The 21,048-nt window shown below is 41.8% G+C and overlaps 1 protein-coding gene across 1 annotated transcript in view; it reads left to right on the forward strand.

Moving 5' to 3' along the window:
- LARS1 (leucyl-tRNA synthetase 1) overlaps positions 1 to 21,048 on the forward strand; it is a 103,938-nt gene that overhangs the window by 45,661 nt on the left and 37,229 nt on the right. The window contains exons 19-24 of the mRNA XM_082254243.1: positions 904 to 1,042; positions 5,450 to 5,662; positions 7,978 to 8,035; positions 8,124 to 8,187; positions 11,295 to 11,478; positions 13,565 to 13,655. Coding sequence (XP_082110369.1) covers positions 904 to 1,042; positions 5,450 to 5,662; positions 7,978 to 8,035; positions 8,124 to 8,187; positions 11,295 to 11,478; positions 13,565 to 13,655 — 749 coding nt within the window. The remainder of the gene's footprint in view (positions 1 to 903; positions 1,043 to 5,449; positions 5,663 to 7,977; positions 8,036 to 8,123; positions 8,188 to 11,294; positions 11,479 to 13,564; positions 13,656 to 21,048) is intronic.

A 21,048-nucleotide genomic window follows, 5' to 3' on the forward strand; every position in this document is an offset into this window, starting at 1 on the left:
AAAGTAAACATTGTGTTACAAATTGTTCTGCCTGTTTCAGCTGTGAGAGTGGAGTCCTGGCATAAACTGTGTGACAGTTGATTGGAGAAAAGGCACACACCCCCACTCCACAGATATTTGCAGAGCTGTGCTGTGAATAGACAAGCTCTATGCTAATCTGTTTATAGCATCCACCCTGACACAAATTTTCAGCTACTTTTATCTCCTGTTTCGGAGAACTTGTCAGAAGTTCTACTGCTGATAACAGACTAGAATAGCAGAATGGAGCAGCAGAAAATCGCAGGCTTAGGGCTTTGGAGAAAGATAGGTAAACCCTACAGATAATTTTTCCATGTTTTAAGTTTCATTAATCAGATTTGCATCCACTTTTAAAATGTTTTGTGAGCGTTTGAGACACAGGGGGTAAAAGCACTAGTGTAGATATGGCACTAAAAATAGAAGAAGGTGGTACAGCACATTGGACTTTGGACAGTCATATATTTGTTTCACGAGATATGTATTATAGTATGGTGGGGAGCATACATATTGTTTGATATACAAGTGTGTGCACAATATCATTATAAGTTGTAACACAAAGGGTTGGTGTTTGATTTGTGTTTGACATGTTTCATCCAATAGGGGCCCCTATGATTAAGCCCCTATTGGACAAAAGATGTTAGAGGGGGTTTTCCCATGGTTGGGAGAACAAGCTGAAGCTGTTTTTTACTAAGAGGGGCTCATTATATGACGAGGCAATGTGCAAGGGTACCTGTTTGCAGCAGCTAAGGGTTTTGTAAGTTGTAACACAGAGCAGGATATATTATAATGCTTTGCTGTAATGTTTGCTGTATAAACAATAGTCATGATGTTTTAATTTTTATAATGCTTTTAAATGTTAATTTATTGCACCCGTTACTATTGTAGGATCTCGCCTGCCTTGGGATGAGCACTGGCTGATTGAGTCCCTTTCTGACTCCACAATATACATGGCCTACTACACCGTTTGTCATCTCTTGCAAGGAAACAATCTTAGTGGCCAAGGAGAATCTCCTATTGGCATCAGGTAATTTGCATTAAATTTTCCTTTTGATAGTATTTCTGTTCATTTTTAGTTAGGGAGTTGTTGTATGGGCAAGGCTGCCAAAAATAGGGCTTATTTTCTAGGCAACTGCACAAACGACAAAAAGCAAGGGCACAAATGCCTGGTGCATTATCTCTAGCATATTATTGAAGGATAAAATATATAAATTATATTCGCAAACCAAATGTGCATAATAGTCTTCAAACCTATCAAACCCAGGAACCAGAAGCAAGCCCATCCAATAACTCCTTAGGTTTAGGTGGCTGATAGTACCATCTGATGTGTTTCAGGGTACATACCTCCTTCATGTTTGTGCAGTTACAAGATTTATTGTGCTTAAGATGGCTGCAACGCCTAGATCATCCAGTCCGGGTTGCATAGTGGTGACCATTTTTTATAAGTACTGTGCTCAGCTTCTCTAGTAGTTCTTAGGGCTATGGTGTCAAGTTTCTACTTCCTTAAGTCAAATCTTATTTTTGAGGTATTTGTACAGTTTTGCAGCCCACATAGTAGTTTTTATTCATGCAATCTCAGGAAATTCTATTGCTTACCTACCCTGCCTACCATGCTCTCTATGCTTACCCTGTTCATTTAAATATGCGACTGTGGCTGGGCTCATGTCTGCATAAGCGTCAGTTTGGTTTGTGTAAAAGTTATAAAGTGCAGTTACTGGTTTTCCTCGTTTGTGATCATAACGGAGTCAGAACCTGATTTTTCTAAATTGCACATGTGAGGATCACAGTCCATCCAAAATTGCTTTTTGTTTTTGGAGCAACCTTAAAGTGATACTAAACGCACACTGTTTACATTGTCCCTTCTATTTCTTTATATAGATGATACCACTAATTATTTCAATACAAAAAGACCTTTAAGCACCTTTTTCCTAATTGATATACACCTGTCACGTGACCCAGCTGTTTCCCAGCCTATCTGCAGTGAAACATAAGCAAGAGGAGCTTCTAGTCCTCTGCTGCTGGTCACGTGCAAAAAAAAAAAGAATCAAATCTTTAGCACTTTTTTTTGGCAATAACATAGTGTAAATGGATTTCTGCTAGTTACAAGCTGTGTCATGCCCCTCCAGCCTGTGTCTTAGAATAAGAGGGAGGTGAAGCCTCTATCAATCCACATGTAATATCCCACCCCCCCCCATGTTTAGCTGGTCAGTAGACATGGAGGAGGAAGGAGGGAGTGGGCTGTGATTTACCACTGTGTATATGCCCACATGGATGACTCTATTGTCACATGGGCTGCTCAGCATAGAAACTCACTGTAGCATGTCCTTCAGCTAAACTTAGAGTGAATGGGGAATTTTCTGAGTCTTTTCTGTTGCATAGGGGTACCCAACAGGGGTGCCCACTGTCACCCCTGCTGTTTGCTCTTGCTTTGGAGCCATTAGCGGCCAGGGTGCGTAGCTCGGAGAGTATTGTGGGATTCAGGCGGGCCATGGGTACTAATGTCATCCCCCTATATGCGGATGATACACTTTTGTACTTGGCAGATACCCAGGGGTCTTTGGAGGCGGTTATGACTCTCATTACCAATTTTGGTAATTTATCTGGTTTCAAAATAAATTGGAATAAATCTGTGCTCATGCCGATAGATGACCTTACCGCTCCTCTGCCGGAGTGTGCACAGTTGATTCAGGTTTTGTCCTCATTTTGATACTTGGGTGTTCAGGTTACCCCTGATCCTAACCAATATATAACACTTAACCTCCTACCACTTTTGAACAAGCTCCGCACTAATTGTCATACCTGGTGTAAATTACCTCTGTCTGTGGTTGGTTGGGTTAATTTACTTAAAATGATTTGGGCCCCACAGCTGCTCTATATATTTCACAACTCCCCAGTCTGGATCCCTAGAAAATGGTTCCTGAAGATTGAGTCTTAATTTCGGGAATTAATGGCAGAAAAAGGTGGCACGTATTAAATTGTCAACATTGCAATTGAGTAAGGATCTGGGGGGACTGACGGTGCCGCACCCCAGGGCTTACTATCTTGCTTCCCAGCTACAACAGCTGTGTGGCTGGGAATGTATAGAAACTCACTGAAAACTGAGCATGTGCAGAGCTACCAACACTGCTCTGCAAAATTTGTAGCTGCATTCGGGACTTGGACAAAAGAGGGAGATAGGAAACCGCGGAATCAACCAGGATTTTTGCAGAATACAGAAAACGAATCTCATAGTGACTGAGTAGAACGGCATGTAATACAGCATTTAGTGATGGTTTTGTTTTATGATGTGGGTTTAATGACACTTGAAGAATTAAGTTGTCTGCCATTTTTTGTTGGTGAAAGCTCTTTTTTTAATTTTTTTTATTCTTTCTGGGTATGCATGTTGGTTGTGGCCATTTTGAGCAGGTCCTCCTCTGTAGGATTTTTATTTATTTTATGTTATGGAGAATGCATCAAGAAAAGCTGGTAGTCAGGAAGTAAACCAGGGAGATCTTGCTGTAGGAGTAGGGGCTTCTACAGTGGCTAACTCCTCTTACCAGGCTCTACTTATAACTAACATATCACTTTTGGTTAGACTGATCCTTTAATAACTTTAATCAGACTTTCCCTTTCATATTCAGTGCAGGTTTCATTCCGTCAATTACTATGGCGTTCCTGTTATCATTTACTTGAAGGCACATTTGTACTGGTGGGTCATATGTCCTCTCTTCAGGACTAGTAGTTTAATCAACAAAATATTTTCGTTATCCTTCTCATCAGCTGCATGTTTTCAGTGACAAAAATGTAATATGAATTAAGTCAATTAATGAAAACTATGACAAAAATCAATTCAAATTTTCATCAAGGAACAAAAACGTAAGGAAAATGCGAGGGAGGGACGTTTTACCCACCTTAACTTCGGCTTTCCTTGGAGGTCCACCTGTCTGTTTAAAGCCCCAGCCCCCTGACGAGCTGTCTCCCTCTGTCTGCCTGGCTGCTGCCTGGGAGTTCTGGAACAATCCCTGCAAACAAGGTGGTGATTGTTTTATCTCCCAGCAAGGAAGCAGTGCTTAGCACTGTGTAAAATAATAGCCTCCCCAGACCACTTCTCTGTCCTGTGCACTCTCTCACTCCCATATACTTCCCCACTACATGTTATTAGATTTTTACTCTAGGAGTATATAATGAGTTTTTAGGTTCTAGAGAAATGCTTAACCACTTCTCGCCCCGCTGTATGCAGATTTACGGTCGGGGGGTTGTTGTATTATCCTATGACATCCAGCAGGATAAGCCGCTTGTGCGCGGCGATAGGTGGTGGTACATCTCTGATCTAGGTAAAGAGCCTATGATGTAGGCTCTTTACCACGTGATCAGCTGTGTCCAGTCACAGCTGATCACATTGTAACCAGGAAGAGCTGTGCATCGGTTTTTCTCCACCCGTGCTGACAAGGCACGGGTAGAGGAGAGCTGATCAGTGGCTCTCCTGATGGGGGGGGTGGGGGGGGTGGGGGGGGGGGGGTGAGGTTCTGTGCTGACAATCAGCGCAGACCCATCAGGGTTGTCCGCCAGTGATGCCCACCTGTATTCATAAAGGATGTCAATCAGTGTTCATAAGTAATGCCAGTCAGTGCCCATAAGTAATGCCAGTCAGTGCCTCCTCATCAGTGCTGTGTATCAGTACGGCCCATCAGTGCTGCACATTCTAGCCGCCTATCAGTGCCCATCAGGGCTGCATATTAGTGCCACCTCATCTATGTCGCCTCATCTGTGCCCATCAGTGAAAGAGAAAACCTACCTATTTACAAAATGTTATAACAAAAACAAAGAAACTTTTTATTTTATTTTTTTTCAAAATTTTTGGTAATTTTTTTATTTGTAGCACAAAAAATATACAAGCCAGTGGTGATCAAATACCACCAAAAGAAAGCTCTATTTGTGGGGAAAAAAAGACAAAAAAATGTCATATGGGTACAGTGTCACATGATGTGCAATTGTCATTCAAAGTGCGACATTGCTGAAAGCTGAAAATTGGCCTGGACAGGAAGGGGGTAAAATTGCCCTGTATTGAAATGGTAAATTATGCATTACATTTTAACTGAACCTATGCGATTTTACTTGACTAAAATGCAGCTAAGGCTAAAACAATTTGGACGACTAAAACTAAAATGGCATTTTAGTCAAAAACGAGGTCTAAAACTAAATTGAAAATTTGATGTAAGAATTAACGCTGTTGGAGACCAAAAAAGGGAAGGTGTTGGATAAATCACATGGGGTTATAATAACCTTTAGTTCCTCTATAGTAGATATGAACTAATGAAAGGTAGATCAGACCTATAATTACTTGGCCTGCTCTACATTATACTTTGCATTACATACTGGTGATCATTGGTATAAAGATTAAAAAAAAAAAAATGGATTGTTGGACTTCTACTTATTGCTTACCTTTAATTCACAGGCCAGAACAGATGACCAAGGAAGTATGGGATTATGTCTTTTTCAAGAGTGCTCCATTTCCAAAAACTACCATCCCCAAGGAGCAGCTTAATAAGTTAAAGAATGAATTTGAGTTCTGGTATCCAGTAGACCTGAGAGCATCTGGAAAAGATCTTGTCCCAAATCACTTGTCCTATTATCTATACAACCATGTGGCTATGTGGCCTGAAGACAGGTGGGTGTGGCTACTGTAGCATTGCAAAATTATTATTGGCCAGCGCGGAAAGGGGTGTTATGGAAAATAAAAAAAAGTTGCAACTTTGTCTCTTTCATTACTAACCATTTTACTTCAATTAGAACTAGAGTATTCTTTTTTTGGATAGAGCAAGGGAGTTATTACCCCTGTCAGATTTTTTTTTTTTTTTTCACCATCTGTGTCCCATTGTGGAGATTTCCCTTCACTTCCTGTCCCATAGCCAAACAAGAAGTGGGAGGAAATCCCTGAAAATTAAGGAATTTCCTGGGGGTCCCCCAGGTCATCAGAACTAATGTCCCCATTGGAAGATTTCACATCTTTTACTTTTCTGGGGACAACCCAAAATTTGGGAGTTTTTTTCTTTCAGTTTTTTTGATAATGGTAAAAATAACAAACAGGGTGAATCTTCTTAGCAGGCGCACAAACCGCAATAAAAACTGACAGGTGTTCTAATCCCTCTCTACTCTATCCAAAATGAACAAAAATTGTTTTGCCTTTAGTTATACTTTAAAGTGATTGTAAAGGTTATTTATTTATTTATTTTTTTTAAAAATAACTAAAATGTTATACTTACCTGCTCTGTGTAAGGGTTTTGCACAGAGGAGCCTCGATCCTCCTCTTCTGGGGTGCTCCGGCAGCACTCCTGGCTCCGGCTTAATCGGGTGCCCCCACGGAGAGCTGATTTCCATGGGGGCACCCGTGCGGGCACGCTCACGAGTCTGGCTGCTGCGTCCATTGACACAAGACAGCAGGACTCGGCCCTGCCCTCTGCTCTTGTGTCACTGGATTTGATTGACCGCAGCTGGAGCCAATGGTTCCTGCTGCTATCAATCTATCCAATGAGGACCCGATATAGCGGCTGGAGCTTATGGGCTTGTGTCTGGAACGTTGAGGTAAGAAGAACGGGGGGTCTGGGGGCAGCTGCAATCAAGGTTTTTCACCTTAATGGATAGAATGCATTAGGGTGAAAAACCTTGAGACTTTACAACTCCTTTAAATGGGACCTATTATGGTTAGAAATATTAGGGCTGCAGTTGCTGACCCCTTTTTTTTATGTCCCTGCTTCAGTACATAGTAAGTGACTGATTTGGAACAAGTTTGTGCATATTGGGGGTCCGAAGACCCTAATATTTATTAGCTACTCCCTTGTTCTGATTCGGTAACTTTCTATGATGTTAAGCAATGACGTTGATGAAGGCCATAAAGCCTTTTACATTGAAATATAATCAGGGTCGAGAAATGTTTAAACTTTAACTGCACACCACAGATAAGTTTGGAGAACTGAATAATTGTGTTGGAGTACTTTATTCCCTTTTAACTAGTCTTGATTTGTAGATTTCATTGCCATCTATTAAAATAATCTTGGAATAGGTTAGAAATTTATTTCAGACAGAGGTGGGGCAATCAAGTCACATGACTTGAATTGATTCAGACTTAAGTCACCAGTTTGAGGACTTGAGGACTTTCTTGACTAAAATTAATAAAAGACTCAACTTGACTTTGACTTGGTATTCATGACATGAGACTTGACTTTGACTTGAGACATATGACTCGAAATGACTTTAATTTTTTAAGTTATTAAAAATTTGCATTTTCTCAAGATGTGTTAAAGCAAAATCAATGTGCCTGTTATGTTTCTGACACCACAGTCACTTAAAACACCTCAGTGTGTTCTGATTTTTAGGACACTGGCTGTTTAACAAAGGAAATACTTAACATGTTTTTAGTGACTGTGGTGTTGAAACATGACCGAACGAAGGATTTTGAGCTGTTTGGGCATTCAAAGTGTTTCTTTAATATGCCAAGAAAAAAGCACTAAGCAGTTTTTTTAATGTTGAAAATAAAACCAAACCTTTCCTGACCACTGACTTTTAACTGATTTAAAGGTGAAAATTGGGGTAGATCAGAATTTTGACTTCATTTGTGACTTGACCAAAATAAATGACTTGACTTGCTTGACTTCTAGCAGTGACTTGACTTGCTTGCTTTTCACCACAATAACTTGGGACTTGCTTGAGACTTGAAGGTTAAGACTTGAGACTTGCTTGTGACTTGCACATGTGTGACTTACTCCCATGTCTGGTTTCAGGCATAAACTTTTCTTTGCCGCACTTATTTTTTTTTTTTTACCAAAAAAAAAAGAAGGGTTTTTTTTTTTCTTTCTTTTAAACTAGTTGCCTAATTCTTTTACAATTCTATCACGTGATTTAAGATATGCATGGCTGTTTTTGACGAACCGTTTTTCTGCAGCTTAATATAAATATTACATTTTTTGTTTCTTTTCCCTAAATTAGTGGCAAATGGCCTGTAGCTGTCAGAGCAAATGGACACCTTCTGCTGAATTCAGAAAAGGTATGATGGTATATTTGCTAGATCATATATATGGTGGATCTAATTGCACCATAAATCACTTACATTTTGCTTTTTATTACTTTTCCAGATGTCCAAGTCTACGGGAAACTTTCTCACATTAACTCAGGCAATTGACAAGTTTTCAGCAGATGGTTTGTGCATTTTAATATTTTTTGCCTCAACCTAAATGAATACAAATGCAGGAATTTTTTTTTCTTCTTGTTGCTCGTTGACAGACAGAGTACTACGTTGTATTCTCTGCTTATAGTAGGATTGCTATGAACAAAGTTGGCTTCACCTTTGTAAGCAGTACATTCAATAACAGGGAATAGCGCCAACTGATTCATTTTAGTGTCTAGCATGATGAAACTTTAGATTTCTGCTGATCTACTTTCATTTGTTCATATGTACTGTAGGGGAACTAGTAAAGTTAATAACCCAATGTAAGCTCTGACATAGAACGTACACAGGGATTTTACTCCAGTCTTTGGCAAGCAAACAGGGAAGGGAGCATAGAAGGTAAGTATCAGTGGAGGGGGAGGGGTGGCCTATTGCTAAAATGAAGTACAACTTTCCTATAGGATTGTGCTGGGCCTTGCAACATACATATCACAGGTTAATGGACCACTTTTTCTGTGTTTTGAGCTTAACTGCAGAAAGTAAACTGGAACCGACTACTGTAAAGTGTAGCTCCGGCCACAAAAACTTTCATTTAAATATTTTTCACAGTAGCCACAAAGGATAGAAATTAACTTTGTAAGCACCTAACCGTCTTTGCAAACTCAGATATTATCTTCTTAAAGTAGCACTGACATCACTGTGTCCTGTGGGAGGAACCAGCAGCCCCCCCGCTAGAGACTGTAGAAAACTATGGGAGGAGAGGGGAGGTGGAAACAAGACCAGTCCCCTTGCACAAGGAAAGCGTACAACCGTGGTGGGTCTTTAATACAAAGGAAAAGTTTCACGTTGGATTACTGCACAGATCTGGACTAAATACGCAAAGCACACCACGATTCAAGAAGGAATACAAATGTCATTTATATTTAGACAATATTTTCTTATCCTACAGTACAGCTTTAATAGTAGGATCACACTTTTTGTGGACTGTGGGACTAATTGTAAATCGCACGCTTTGCTGCACCCGCAGCAAAAACGCACCACTGTTGGCATTAATGGCACCCGCACGCACTGGAAACTGCAGCACATTTTCCCAAGCTGGGAGCACAATGCGGTTTCCCTTCAGCAGCAATTTTGGAAAAGGCACAGGGACCTTTTCCTTGCATTTTACCTTAGATACAAACACCCATTTAAATAAATGTGCTGCTGTGCCTACATGGCCACAGGGAGACTTGCAATAGTGTGAAATAAGGATGCGCCATCACCATTTTTTTTTTTACAATGTGTACGTACGAGCACCGATTGCTTCCTTCCTTTTTTTTTTATTTTATTTTTTATTTTTTTTTTTACATTTTGCCCTTATTTAATTTGAATTGTGTAAATATATGTTAAAGGTGTAAAAAATATTAAACAAAGCACACAAAAAAAGAAAAAAGTTTTAATTTAATAATAGTTTATAAAATGGAAGTGAACAAAAAAAAAAAAAGCAGGAAAAGAATTAAATGGAGGAGAATAAGGCTGAGTAAATTAGGGGTTAATAAAAAACACTAAAAATGTTTTTTTTTTTTTTAACTTGACAAGTTACTTTAGGCCTCTTGCACATGATACTACTGTCTTGAGTATACTTTATACTTTAAGACTTTTCTGTATGTATTTGCACTTATTCGCGCAAATTTGCGTTTTGCACAATTTTGTTGTTCATGAAAATGTATTCTCGCGTTCTTTTTCTGCACAATATGTAAATGGGCATTTGCACACATTAGTGCGTATTTGCTCGCATGAGGTGTAAACTACCAAAAAAGCAGATTTTTTTTTTTTTTTTTTGCTGAAGAATGCACGGCGCTTATTTACAGGCTTGTATGCATAGGCACATTACAATAAATGGGCTGTATTTTTAGCTCAGTGAAAAATCTACAGATTGAAGTTCATCCTTTTGAACTGTAGATGAAAAAACTGAAAGATACAAAAAAAAACAATGTTTCTTTTTATCTTAGTGTTTCAGGGACTGAGCAATGTTGTTGATAAATATTGTCCGGCTGCTTTTTTTTTAATAAAAAGCTCCACTTGTTGAACCCTTTACACTTCAGCTGTCAACAGAGGAACCCCACTGACAGCTCAATGAGTCTTCAGTTCTTAAAGCGGCGTTCCACCCATTTTTTATGTTTATTAATAGTTTTAATAAACACACACTCATCTGTCCCATGGTCCAGCGATGCTCTCCCTCTTCTCCCTGTAGTGCGGTCATCTCTAGTGTGGTCACCCAGCTGTGGCAGCTTGTGGCTTCACAGCCGGATGGGCCCTGCGCATGCACGAGTCGCGCTGCGTGTCCTGAGTGAACAGGCAATTTTCTGGGACCTGAGACGTGTCCCAGAAGATTGCAGGGGGAGAGGGAAACATTTTGTCAAATTTAGGCACCCGCTCCCACCCCCAAAATAAAATGACATGTTAAATGTGGCTTTCAGGGGGTCAGGAGTTCTTAAAGTAGAAGTTACATTTTTCGGTGGAACTCTGCTTTCAAGATGTAGCGGCCCTGCTCCTTCACAACCAATAATTGCAAGCTTTTTTATTTATTTATTTATTTTTTTTTATTTCTGCTGTCAGTGGGGGAATTCCGCTGAAAGAGCCAAGCCTGAAAGTATCCGTTTCAGGTATCTGTGTTACCCTAGTGGGAACATAGCTCAACTTCCACTATGACATGCATTGGTGCGCATTACATTTAAACAAACTACAGTGGAAGTTAACCACCTTGCCATATTTCTGGAACAACTGACTTTCTGGAATAGTATTTGTTTTTTTAATACAGATTTAACAGTAAAAGCACTACAGCGTGGAGTTAAAACTTCTAAAATGTTGCTTAATCAAGGCAGCATTTAATAGATTTGCCAGTCTTGCTGTACGCTTCTGTATGGTTTCTCAGAGCACCAACTTTACCAATATGGACTTCTAAAGAAAGTCAATCACAGGTTCTTTTGATGACTGTTTGTTATTACTGTGTTAGTGTTGAATTCTGACATTTGAATATTATTTCCCTGTCTTGACTGCTGAAGGCCTGAATAATATGCATCCATACTTTGTATAACAATTGTTAAGTTACATATATTAGGTGCAGTGTGAATAGTAAGATTTGCTTGTTGTCCTTCAGGCATGCGTCTTGCGCTTGCTGACGCTGGAGATACTGTGGAAGATGCCAATTTTGTTGAAGCCATGGCTGATGCTGGTATTCTGCGGCTGTACACATGGGTGGAGTGGGTTAAAGAAATGTTAGCCAACTTCGACAGTCTGAGAAGTGGGCCCAGCCATACATTTAACGATCGTGTGTTTGAAAGGTATGATTTAAAAAGAATGTATTTGGGGCCCCAGCCCTGTCGTAAAAATAGATGCATGTCACACCCTCCTGTTTGTAGCGCATTATACCTGATTTGATAAGCTGCAGTGCAACAGTAGAAAACCCAGCTCATAGTCCCTTTTAAAATGGGACTTTTACACTAGTAGAATACGGCCACTACATTGCTTTCTGTGACCTTGCTGATCTGCATTCCATTAGCTTCAGTGGAAGGCAAGTGAGATATCAGGGGTCTAAAAAGACCCCTGATATTTCATTAAAGAGAACATGTTTTAAAAATATTTCACATAGAGAACTTTTTGTTCCCTGTGTGATATAAATGCATGTGCAAAAGGGTTAACTGAAAACCCTTTAAAATCTGTTATACCAAATAGATTTTTTGTACTATGAGGATATAAAATAATCTCTAGTTCCGTTGCTGCTCCATTGCGGGGGTTACGTTCCAGACCCACCCGCGAAAAGTGAAAATCCGCGAAATAGAAAGACCCTATTTAAATACACTCAAGGCATGTTTTTATAACTTTCACTGTACTTTTAAAAGCATTTTAAGGTCTTTAAACACACTTTTAAAACAATAGAAACACATTTAAACACATAAAAGATAATGAGAGACAGAGCAAGAGCAATGGAAAACACAAAAATATTTAATTAACAATGATTTAATTAGTAAAATAATATTAATAGGTCTACAGAAAAAAAACGCAATATACCGGGACCGCAAAAACTGAACCGCGATGTAACGGGGGTTTACTGTACTTCCTTTATGTGAAATACCTGGTGTTCATGCCAGTACATCTGCTTTCTTAATAAAAACTGACCACACTGATCAGGAGAGTACAACATGGTCAATTCTCTGGCTATACTGGGAACACAGCTTTCTCTCCTCCAATGATCAGACTGGTCCTGACACAACCCCCAACCCCCCCCCCCCCCCCTTAACAGCACGCTGCTGCTTCTCCTCCCCCCATCTCTTAGGCAGCTGAGATCAGAGGGAATTTGATCACCTATAAAAAAGGAATAAAAAGGTATTTATAATGTTCTTTTTATATCTATACCCAAATGTTTTGTCTTTTCATTTCTATTAAAAATGGAATGGGTTGTTTTACAATGTGAGGGTTTACATACACTGCAACTAACACCATTTTTTTCTCCCCATCTCTGCTTTAAGAAAATGTATTTGCGGGTTTAAACTAATCTTAAGGCCTACATTTTTTTTCTTTTTTTTTTTAAAATGTCTTCAAAAAAACACAAAAATGGCCAACCAGATGCCTCCTGTCCGGATGTCATTCCACCTTCAATAGCAGTCAGATGTAGATTTACCCAAGTTTTGCATACATGCGGTTTTGTTTCTGTTTGTACTTGCCAACACATAACATACAATAATTGCCTCTGTACCTTAGGCCCTGTTCACACCTGATCGTTTTTCAACTCGTAAAATGCGCACCTCTGAAGTCTCAAATCGCCCAACAAGCAAATTCCCATTCATTTTAATGGCCCCTATTCAGATCTGAGTGTTTTGTCGCCTGAAGCACTAAAAAGTTCCCAAAAAATTACAAGCGTTTTTGTTAGATGTCAATGCCTGCCTCCAAACGCCAAAAAAAATGCCTGAAATCAATACGCTCAGGTGTGAATAAATCTTTACAGTGGAGTCTCACTGTGGGTTATATACTTTTTTTTATGTTCTTTGTATAATATAATCTTTAATAAAATTATTTTGAACCAAAACACAAAAATGACCCTGGCATTGACTGGGTAACTAGAAACCCTTTTTAATCTGTTCTACCAAATAGATATTTTGTACTGTGAGGGTATAAAATGGTCTCTGGTGCTCTGTTGCTGCAGCTCTATGAAAAACTTTTGTCTCCTGCTTAAGCAAGAGCAGAAAGAAGAGGAGAACAAAAAGAGCTAGCCATGGTTATCACAATTGAGTCATTCTGCGCCATTATTTATAGCATCTGGCTCATATACTGTACATTTTGACCACATATAAGACTGCTGTTTTCCTGTGAGCTGTATTTTATATCAATCTTTTAAAAACTATTTTTTTTTTATTTTTTACACATTTGCAGTGAGATCAATGCAGGAATTCTTAAAACTGAGCAAAATTATGAAAAAATGATGTTTAAAGAGGCTCTGAAATCAGGTTTCTTCGAATTTCAGGTGAGCTTGGCAGACTATTTATTATTGAGTATGTGACCTTAGTGATATTAATTTAACACCATATAAACCATTCCTCTTTTGTTCTTTAATATTTTGATTGTTTCAGTTTTCTTTGGGCTAATGGTTTAACAACATTTATTGAATGGGTAATCTAATACAATGTAAAACAAAGGTGCAGCGTCAACTATAATAAACTAAAATAATGGGGTTGCATAAGTGTGCACACCCTCTTATAACTGGGTATATAGCTGTGTTCAGTATTAAGCAATCCTATTCAAACTCATGTTAAATAGGAGTCAGTACACACCTGCCATCATTTAAAGAGACTCTAATTAACCCCTCAAAAAGTTCAGCTGTTCTAGTAGGTCTTTCCTGACATTTTCTTAGTCGCATCCTACAGCAAAAGCCATGGTCCGCAGAGAGCTTCCAAAGCATCTGAAGGATCTCATTGTTAAAAGGTATCAGATAGGAGAAGGGTACAAAAGAATTTCCAAGGCATTAGATATACCATGGAACACAGTGAAGACAGTCATCAAGTGGAGAAAATATGGCACAACAATGACCTTACCAAGTATATTAAAAAAGAATAGCGCACACATGCAAAAGAAACTACCAAATTTGAAGACAATCCATAAATAAAAATGGGGATTTGGTCCCACCATATGGCCATATAGTGCTCAAGCCCACCACTACGTCAAAGTACCCCATTATCAGTGGGTCCTACACTATCCATGAAAAAGAGATGAATCCAGCCTTTCTAACCCTTGGAGATAATACTCCTTGCTGGGAAAGATGTGCAAATGCACTACAGGGGACTCCTATATCCACTTGATAGTGGACACTGATAGAGTACAGGTGTGTGTGGGGGGTGAAGAGAGGAGAGGAGAGTGCACTGCCTGCAGCCTTTATAGAAGAAGAAAATCCCGATTACTCTGCAGCCAGCGGCTGGCGGCTCGGAGAGATCAGTATTTCGCTCGGTACATGGATCGTTCCATCAATCAGCCACAGGTGACGCAACCTTTAAATCAGTCTTGGCATCTCCCCCTGCTTGGAAGCCTACAGATCCCCCCCCACTTCGGAAGCAGCTGATTGTTCCGGTCCATTCCGAGAGCCATCCCTGCCAGCTTGATCAGTTGGGGACTTCTAGATACAACCAAGTACATGCTCACATCTCTCCACATTGTGGTAAGAGTCCACTCCTAACACTGGGTGTCCACATGTGTATATCAGGCCACTGAGAATCACTTTGGATCATTTTTTGGGACGAGGCCCCACCCACCTCCCAACACTCCCTTACCTTCACTCCAATTTGAAAAGAAAGACTCTTTCATAGTTTTTGCACTTTTGTTTTGGACTGAATGTATATGATTTTTTAAATCTGGTCATCATCCATGTACTTTTTGAACACTTGTTTCAATATTGGCACAAAACCTTTAGGCTTCTGCAAGAAAGCTGAACATGAAGAGGAACTTCATCTTTCAGCATGACGGTGACCCAAAGCATACATCCAAATCACCAAAGGAATGGCTTCAGAAGAAGAATAAACTTTTGGAATGGCCCAGCTGGAGCCAATACCTGAATCCAATTGAAAATCTGTGGGGTGATCTGAAGAGGGCTGTGCACAGCAGATGCCCTCACAATCTGACAGATTTGGAGTGTTTTTGCAAAGAAGAGTGGGCAAATATTGGCAAGTCAAGATGTGCCATGCTGATAGACTCATACCCAAAAAGACTGAGTGCTGTAATAAAACCAAAAGGTGCTTTAACAAAGTATTAGTTTAAGGGTGTGCACACTTATGCAACCATATTATTTTCGTTTTTTAATTTTTACTTCCCTCCACCTAAAAGGTTTCAGTTGTTTACCTGAGTTGTACAGTTTATAGGTCACAAGGTGGAAAAAGTTTTAAAATTATTTCTTTGTCTCATTTTTTTACATCACAGAAACCTGACATTTCAACAGTAGACTTCTTGTATCCACTGTAGTATTGTTTTGAGTAAAGGGATATTCTATAAAGCAATCCTGATGAAGAAAGCTGGGTTACGTTGGCCATATATTGATCAAAATTTAGCTGGTTCAGCAAGGACTTGCTGAATTTTAATCAGCATGTGGCCGTCTTTGCTCAACAGAATTTGACCATTTAGCCATAAAGGAAAATGTTCAGACATATTGGAAAAATACACCTCGCTTTCGTGGATGGAGGAATGTTTTTTTTTTTTTTTTTTAAATCGGCCCCCATTGTATAGTCCATATGAGTACGTACTTTTTGATAAAAGGAAAGGTAAAATTGTTTTTTCTTTTTATAACCAGAAGTTTTTGTTCAAGGTAATGATTGTAGCCAGCATTTAATAAGACTTGTTTTTGCCATCGAGAGGTTCTGGAAAACCAAGCTAATCTAAAATTGGTGGGGCATTGGAGAACAATATTTCATGGTAGAAAACCAATTCTACAAAAGTAGGTTTACTACATCCACCAAAGTGGTGTAATGGATATCGGCAGTCAATTTGTATTTAAAATTAGAACAGTTGACTTTTCAGCATAGGGGAGATCTAAACGCATTTCAAAAGGTTTCAGCAAAATACCTGTGAGAATACAAAAGAAGCTAAAAGCTAAAGGAATGCTAGAGTTAATTTCCCCCCCCACCCCCCACCGATTAGATAGATTAATAGAATATATGATTTTTTTTTTTTGTTATTTTGTTTTTAATGTGCAAGGTTGGGCTTAGTTTGGTAATTTATTTTGTGGATGTGATTTTGTTCTGTATTGTGATTTTTTTTTTTTCTATGCTATATGTATGTTTGTTGGGGGGAAAAAAGATATTATTATTATTATATAGCGCCAACAGTTTGCGCAGCGCTTAACAAAATGAAGGCAGACATTACAGTTACACTACAATTTGGAACAAAAGGAATCAGAGGGCCCTGCTCGTTAGAGCTTACAAGATATGGATATATATCACTCAACTCACCATTCAATTCACACCTGTGCAGTTTGCTTTTGAGCGTTTCTGCAGTGCTTTTTGCAGGGTTTTTTTTGCCGTAATTTGGGTTTTTTTTTTGTTTTTGCGTGTTTTTTTTTTTTAGGGCAAATTTGTTGTTGGGCAGATTAAAAAACGCGAATTGTTGCAAGATTGTGGTAAAAACGCATTACAATGCTTTACTACAGCTTCTCCATTGAAGTCTGTTGAACCAAAAAAGCACAGTTTTGAGTTTAAGGCGCCATGCACACAGGGCGTCATAAAAACGTGCTCCAAAGCTGTTTACTTGACGCCGGGAAACAGCAGCTGTAAAAACGTGCTTTTAGTAGCTTTTTCCACTAGCGTTATTGCACGCTTGGCCACAGTAGCTGTTAGCAGCGTTTTTTCTGCCTCCATTCAAAATCATTGGTTTCCTATGGGAGCCTATTGATTTGAATGGAAGTCGCACCGCAGCTCGGATCAGGGTGATCCGACTTGCAGCGCGACCTGCACTGTGAGAATCTTGAGGGGGAACTCCACGCCAAAATGGGGAAAAAAACAGTGTGGGGTTCCCCCCCAGGTTCCAAACCAGGCCCTTCGGGTCTGGTATGGATTTTGGGGGGGACCCCACGCCGTTTTTTCGGCATGGGGTCCCCCCCAAAATCCATACCAGACCCTTATCCGAGCATGCAGCCCGGCATGCCAGGAAAGGGGAGGGGACGAGCGAGCGGCCCCACCCCCCCCTGCATCATACCAGGCCACACGCCCTCAACATGGGGGGGGTGTGGGTGCTTTGGGGCAGGGGGGGATCTGCACCCCCCACCTCAAAGCACCTTGCCCTCATGTTGATGAGGACAAGGGCCTCATCCCCACAACCCTGGCTGGTGGTTGTGGGGGTCAGCGGGCAGGGGGCTCATCGGAATCTGGAAGCCCCCTTTAACAAGGGGGCCCCCCAGATCCAGGACCCCCTCCCTATGTGAATGGGTATGGGGTACACTGTACCCCTACTCATTCACCACATTAAAAAGGCAGTGTATGGAAATAACGACAGGAGATGTTTTGGAAAGTTTATTATAAATCTTCATCCGGATTGGGCGGGTGTGGAAAGTGGGGTCCCCCAGGGTTCTGTCCTGGGACCAATCCTGTTTAATTTGTTCATAAATGATCTAGAGGAGGGGATATCTAGCACAATCTCAGTATTTGCAGATGATACTAAACTAGGCATGCCAATATCTTCTATGCAGGATGTGGAAACCTTGCAAGCAGACCTGAACAAAATAACGGGGTGGGCAACTACATGGCAGATGAGGTTTAATGTTGATAAATGTAAAGTAATGCACTTGGGGGCCAGAAACCAGAAAGCAAGCTACTCACTAGGGGGGGAACCTCTGGGTGAGTCTAGGATGGAAAAGGACTTGGGGGTACTGGTAGACAACAAGCTTGGCAGTGGCATGCAATGCCAAGCCGCCGCAAGCAAAGCCAACAGAATACTGGGATGTATAAAAAAGGGGATTCACTCCAGAAATAAAGAGATTATTCTCCCACTCTACAAGACTCTGGTCCGGCCACATCTGGAGTATGCTGTCCAGTTCTGGGCACCGGTCCTCAGGAAGGATGTGCTGGAACTGGAGAAAGTCCAGAGAAGGGCAACAAAAATAATTAGGGGAATGGAGGACATCAGCTATGAGGAAAGACTACAAGCCCTGAACCTTTTCTCTCTGGAGAAAAGACGATTGAGGGGGGATATGATATCAATGTACAAATACTGTACTGGTGACCCGAGCATAAGGAACAAACTATTCAGAGAAAGGAGATACAATAAGACACGTGGCCACTCACTAAAACTAGAGGAAAGGCGGTTTAACCTTAAAGTGCGTAAGGGGTTCTTCACTGTAAGAACGGTAAGGATGTGGAATTCTCTTCCACAAGCAGTCATATCAGCAGGGAGCATTGATAGTTTCAAAAAACTATTAGATGGACACCTTAAAGACCACAACATACAGGGGTATACAATGTACGGTTGAAAGCAAACACACACACGCATCATAGGTTGAACTGGATGGACTGATGTCTTTTTTCAACCTCACTAACTATGTAACTATGTAAATATAATCCGGCTCTTCTTGTCTTCTCCTCTCCGGGGGTCTTCTGCTCTTTTGCTGTCCGCTCCTCTCCGGGATCTTCTGCTCTTTTGCTGTCCGCCCTTCTGCTGTCCTCTCTTCTTTTCTTCTCCTCTCCGGTCTTCTGCTCTTTTGCTGTCGGCTCTTCTTCTTCCTCCGGTCCTCCTCCGACGACGTCTCCGGCGATTATGCCGGTCTCCGGTCTCTGCAGCTTATTATATAGCCATTAGGGGCGTGGCCACCAGATTACGTCATCGGGAGACCCCGCCCCATTATGTCACAAATGACGTTATCTGTGACGGCGTGGGGCTACCCTCAAATTCCATACCAGACCCGAAGGGCCTGGTTTGGAACCTGGGGGGGAACCCCACGCCGTTTTTTTCCCCATTTTGGTGTGGAGTTCCCCCTCAAGATTCTCACAGTGCAGGTCGCGCTGCAAGTCGGATCACCCTGATCCGACCTGCGGTGCGACTTCCATTCAAATCAATAGCCTCCCATAGGGAACCATTGATTTTGAATGGAAGAAAAAAAAAACGTATAACGTGGCTTAACGCACGTTAAGCAACGTTATTCAGCCTTTAGCAGCGTCAGACGTTTTTACAGCTTGACGCTGCAGCTCCAGAACGCACAGTTCCTGGGTTTTTTTTGGAGCTGTAAAACGCCTATGCCACTTGGAGCTCCTAAAAGCTCTATGTGTGCATGAGTCCATAGAATAACATGGATGGGCGTTCTGCAGCTGCAAAAAAAAACGTCTGACGCTGCTAACAGCAGCTCCAAAAACGTCCAGTGTGCATGAGGCCTAAGGCTCCATGCACACAGGGCGTCATAAAAACGTGCTCCAAAGCTGTTTACATAACGCCGGGAAACAGCAGCTGTAAAAACGTGCTTTCAGTAGCTTTTTCTACTAACGTTATTGCACGTTTGGCCACAGTAGCTGTTAGCAGCGTTTTTTCTGCCTCCATTCAAAATCAATGGCTCCCTACGGGAGCCTATTGATTTGAATGGAAGTCACACCGACTTGCGGTGCGACCTGCACTGTGAGAATCTTGAGGGGGAACTCCACGCCAAAATGGGGAAAAAAACGGCGTGGGGTTCCCCCCCCAGGGTTCCAAACCAGGCCCTTCGGGTCTGGTATGGAATTTGAGGGTAGCCCCACGCCGAAAAAACGGCGTGGGGTCCCCCCCAAAATCCATACCAGACCCTTATCCGAGCATGCAGTCCGGCATGCCAGGAAAGGGGAGGGGACGAGCGAGCGGCCCCACCCCCCCTGGATCATACCAGGCCACACGCCCTCAACATGGGGGGGGGGTGGGTGCTTTGGGGCAGGGGGGGCTCTGCACCCCGCACCTCAAAGCACCTTGCCCCCATGTTGATGAGGACAAGGGCCTCATCCCCACAACCCTGGCCGGTGGTTGTGGGGGTCTGCGGGCAGGGGGCTCATCGGAATCTGGAAGCCCCCTTTAACAAGGGGGCCCCCCCAGATCCCGGACCCCCTCCCTATGTGAATGGGTATGGGGTACACTGTACCCCTACTCATTCACCCCATAAAATGCAGTGTATGGAAATAACGACAGGAGACGTTTTGGAAAATTTATTAAAAATCTTCATCCGGCTCTTGTCCTCTCCGGGGGTCTTCTCCTCTCCAAGGGTCTTCTGCTGTCTTCTCTCTGAGGATCTTCTGCTCTTTTGCTGTCCGCCCTTCTTGTCTTCTCCTCTCCGGGGGTCTTCTGCTGTCTTCTCTCTGAGGATCTTCTGCTCTTTTGCTGTCCGCCCTTCTTGTCTTCTCCTCTCCGGGGGTCTTCTGCTGTCTTCTCCTCTCCGAGGGTCTTCTGCTGTCCGCCCTTCTGCTGTCCAATCTTCTTGTCTTCTATTCTCCGGTCTTCTGCTCTTTTGCTGTCGGCTGTCCTTCTTCCTCCGGTCCTCCTCAGACGACGTCTCCAGCGATTATGCCGGCCTCTGGTCTCTGCAGCTTATTATATAGCCATTAGGGGCGTGGCCGCCAGATGACGTCATTGGGAGACCACGCCCCCTTGTGTCACAGATGACGTCATCTGTGACACAAGGGGGCGTGGTCTCCCAATGACGTCATCTGGCGGCCACGCCCCTAATGGCTATATAATAAGCTGCAGAGACCAGAGGCCGGCATAATCGCTGGAGACGTCGTCGGAGGAAGAAGGACAGCCGACAGCAAAAGAGCAGAAGACCGGAGAGGAGAAGACAAGAAGATTGGACAGCAGAAGGGCGGACAGCAGAAGACCCTCGGAGAGGAGAAGACAGCAGAAGACCCCCGGAGAGGAGAAGACAAGAAGGGCGGACAGCA

Source organism: Pelophylax lessonae (assembly GCF_965119305.1).
Source record: "Pelophylax lessonae genome assembly, chromosome: 4".
Taxonomy (NCBI): domain Eukaryota; kingdom Metazoa; phylum Chordata; class Amphibia; order Anura; family Ranidae; genus Pelophylax; species Pelophylax lessonae.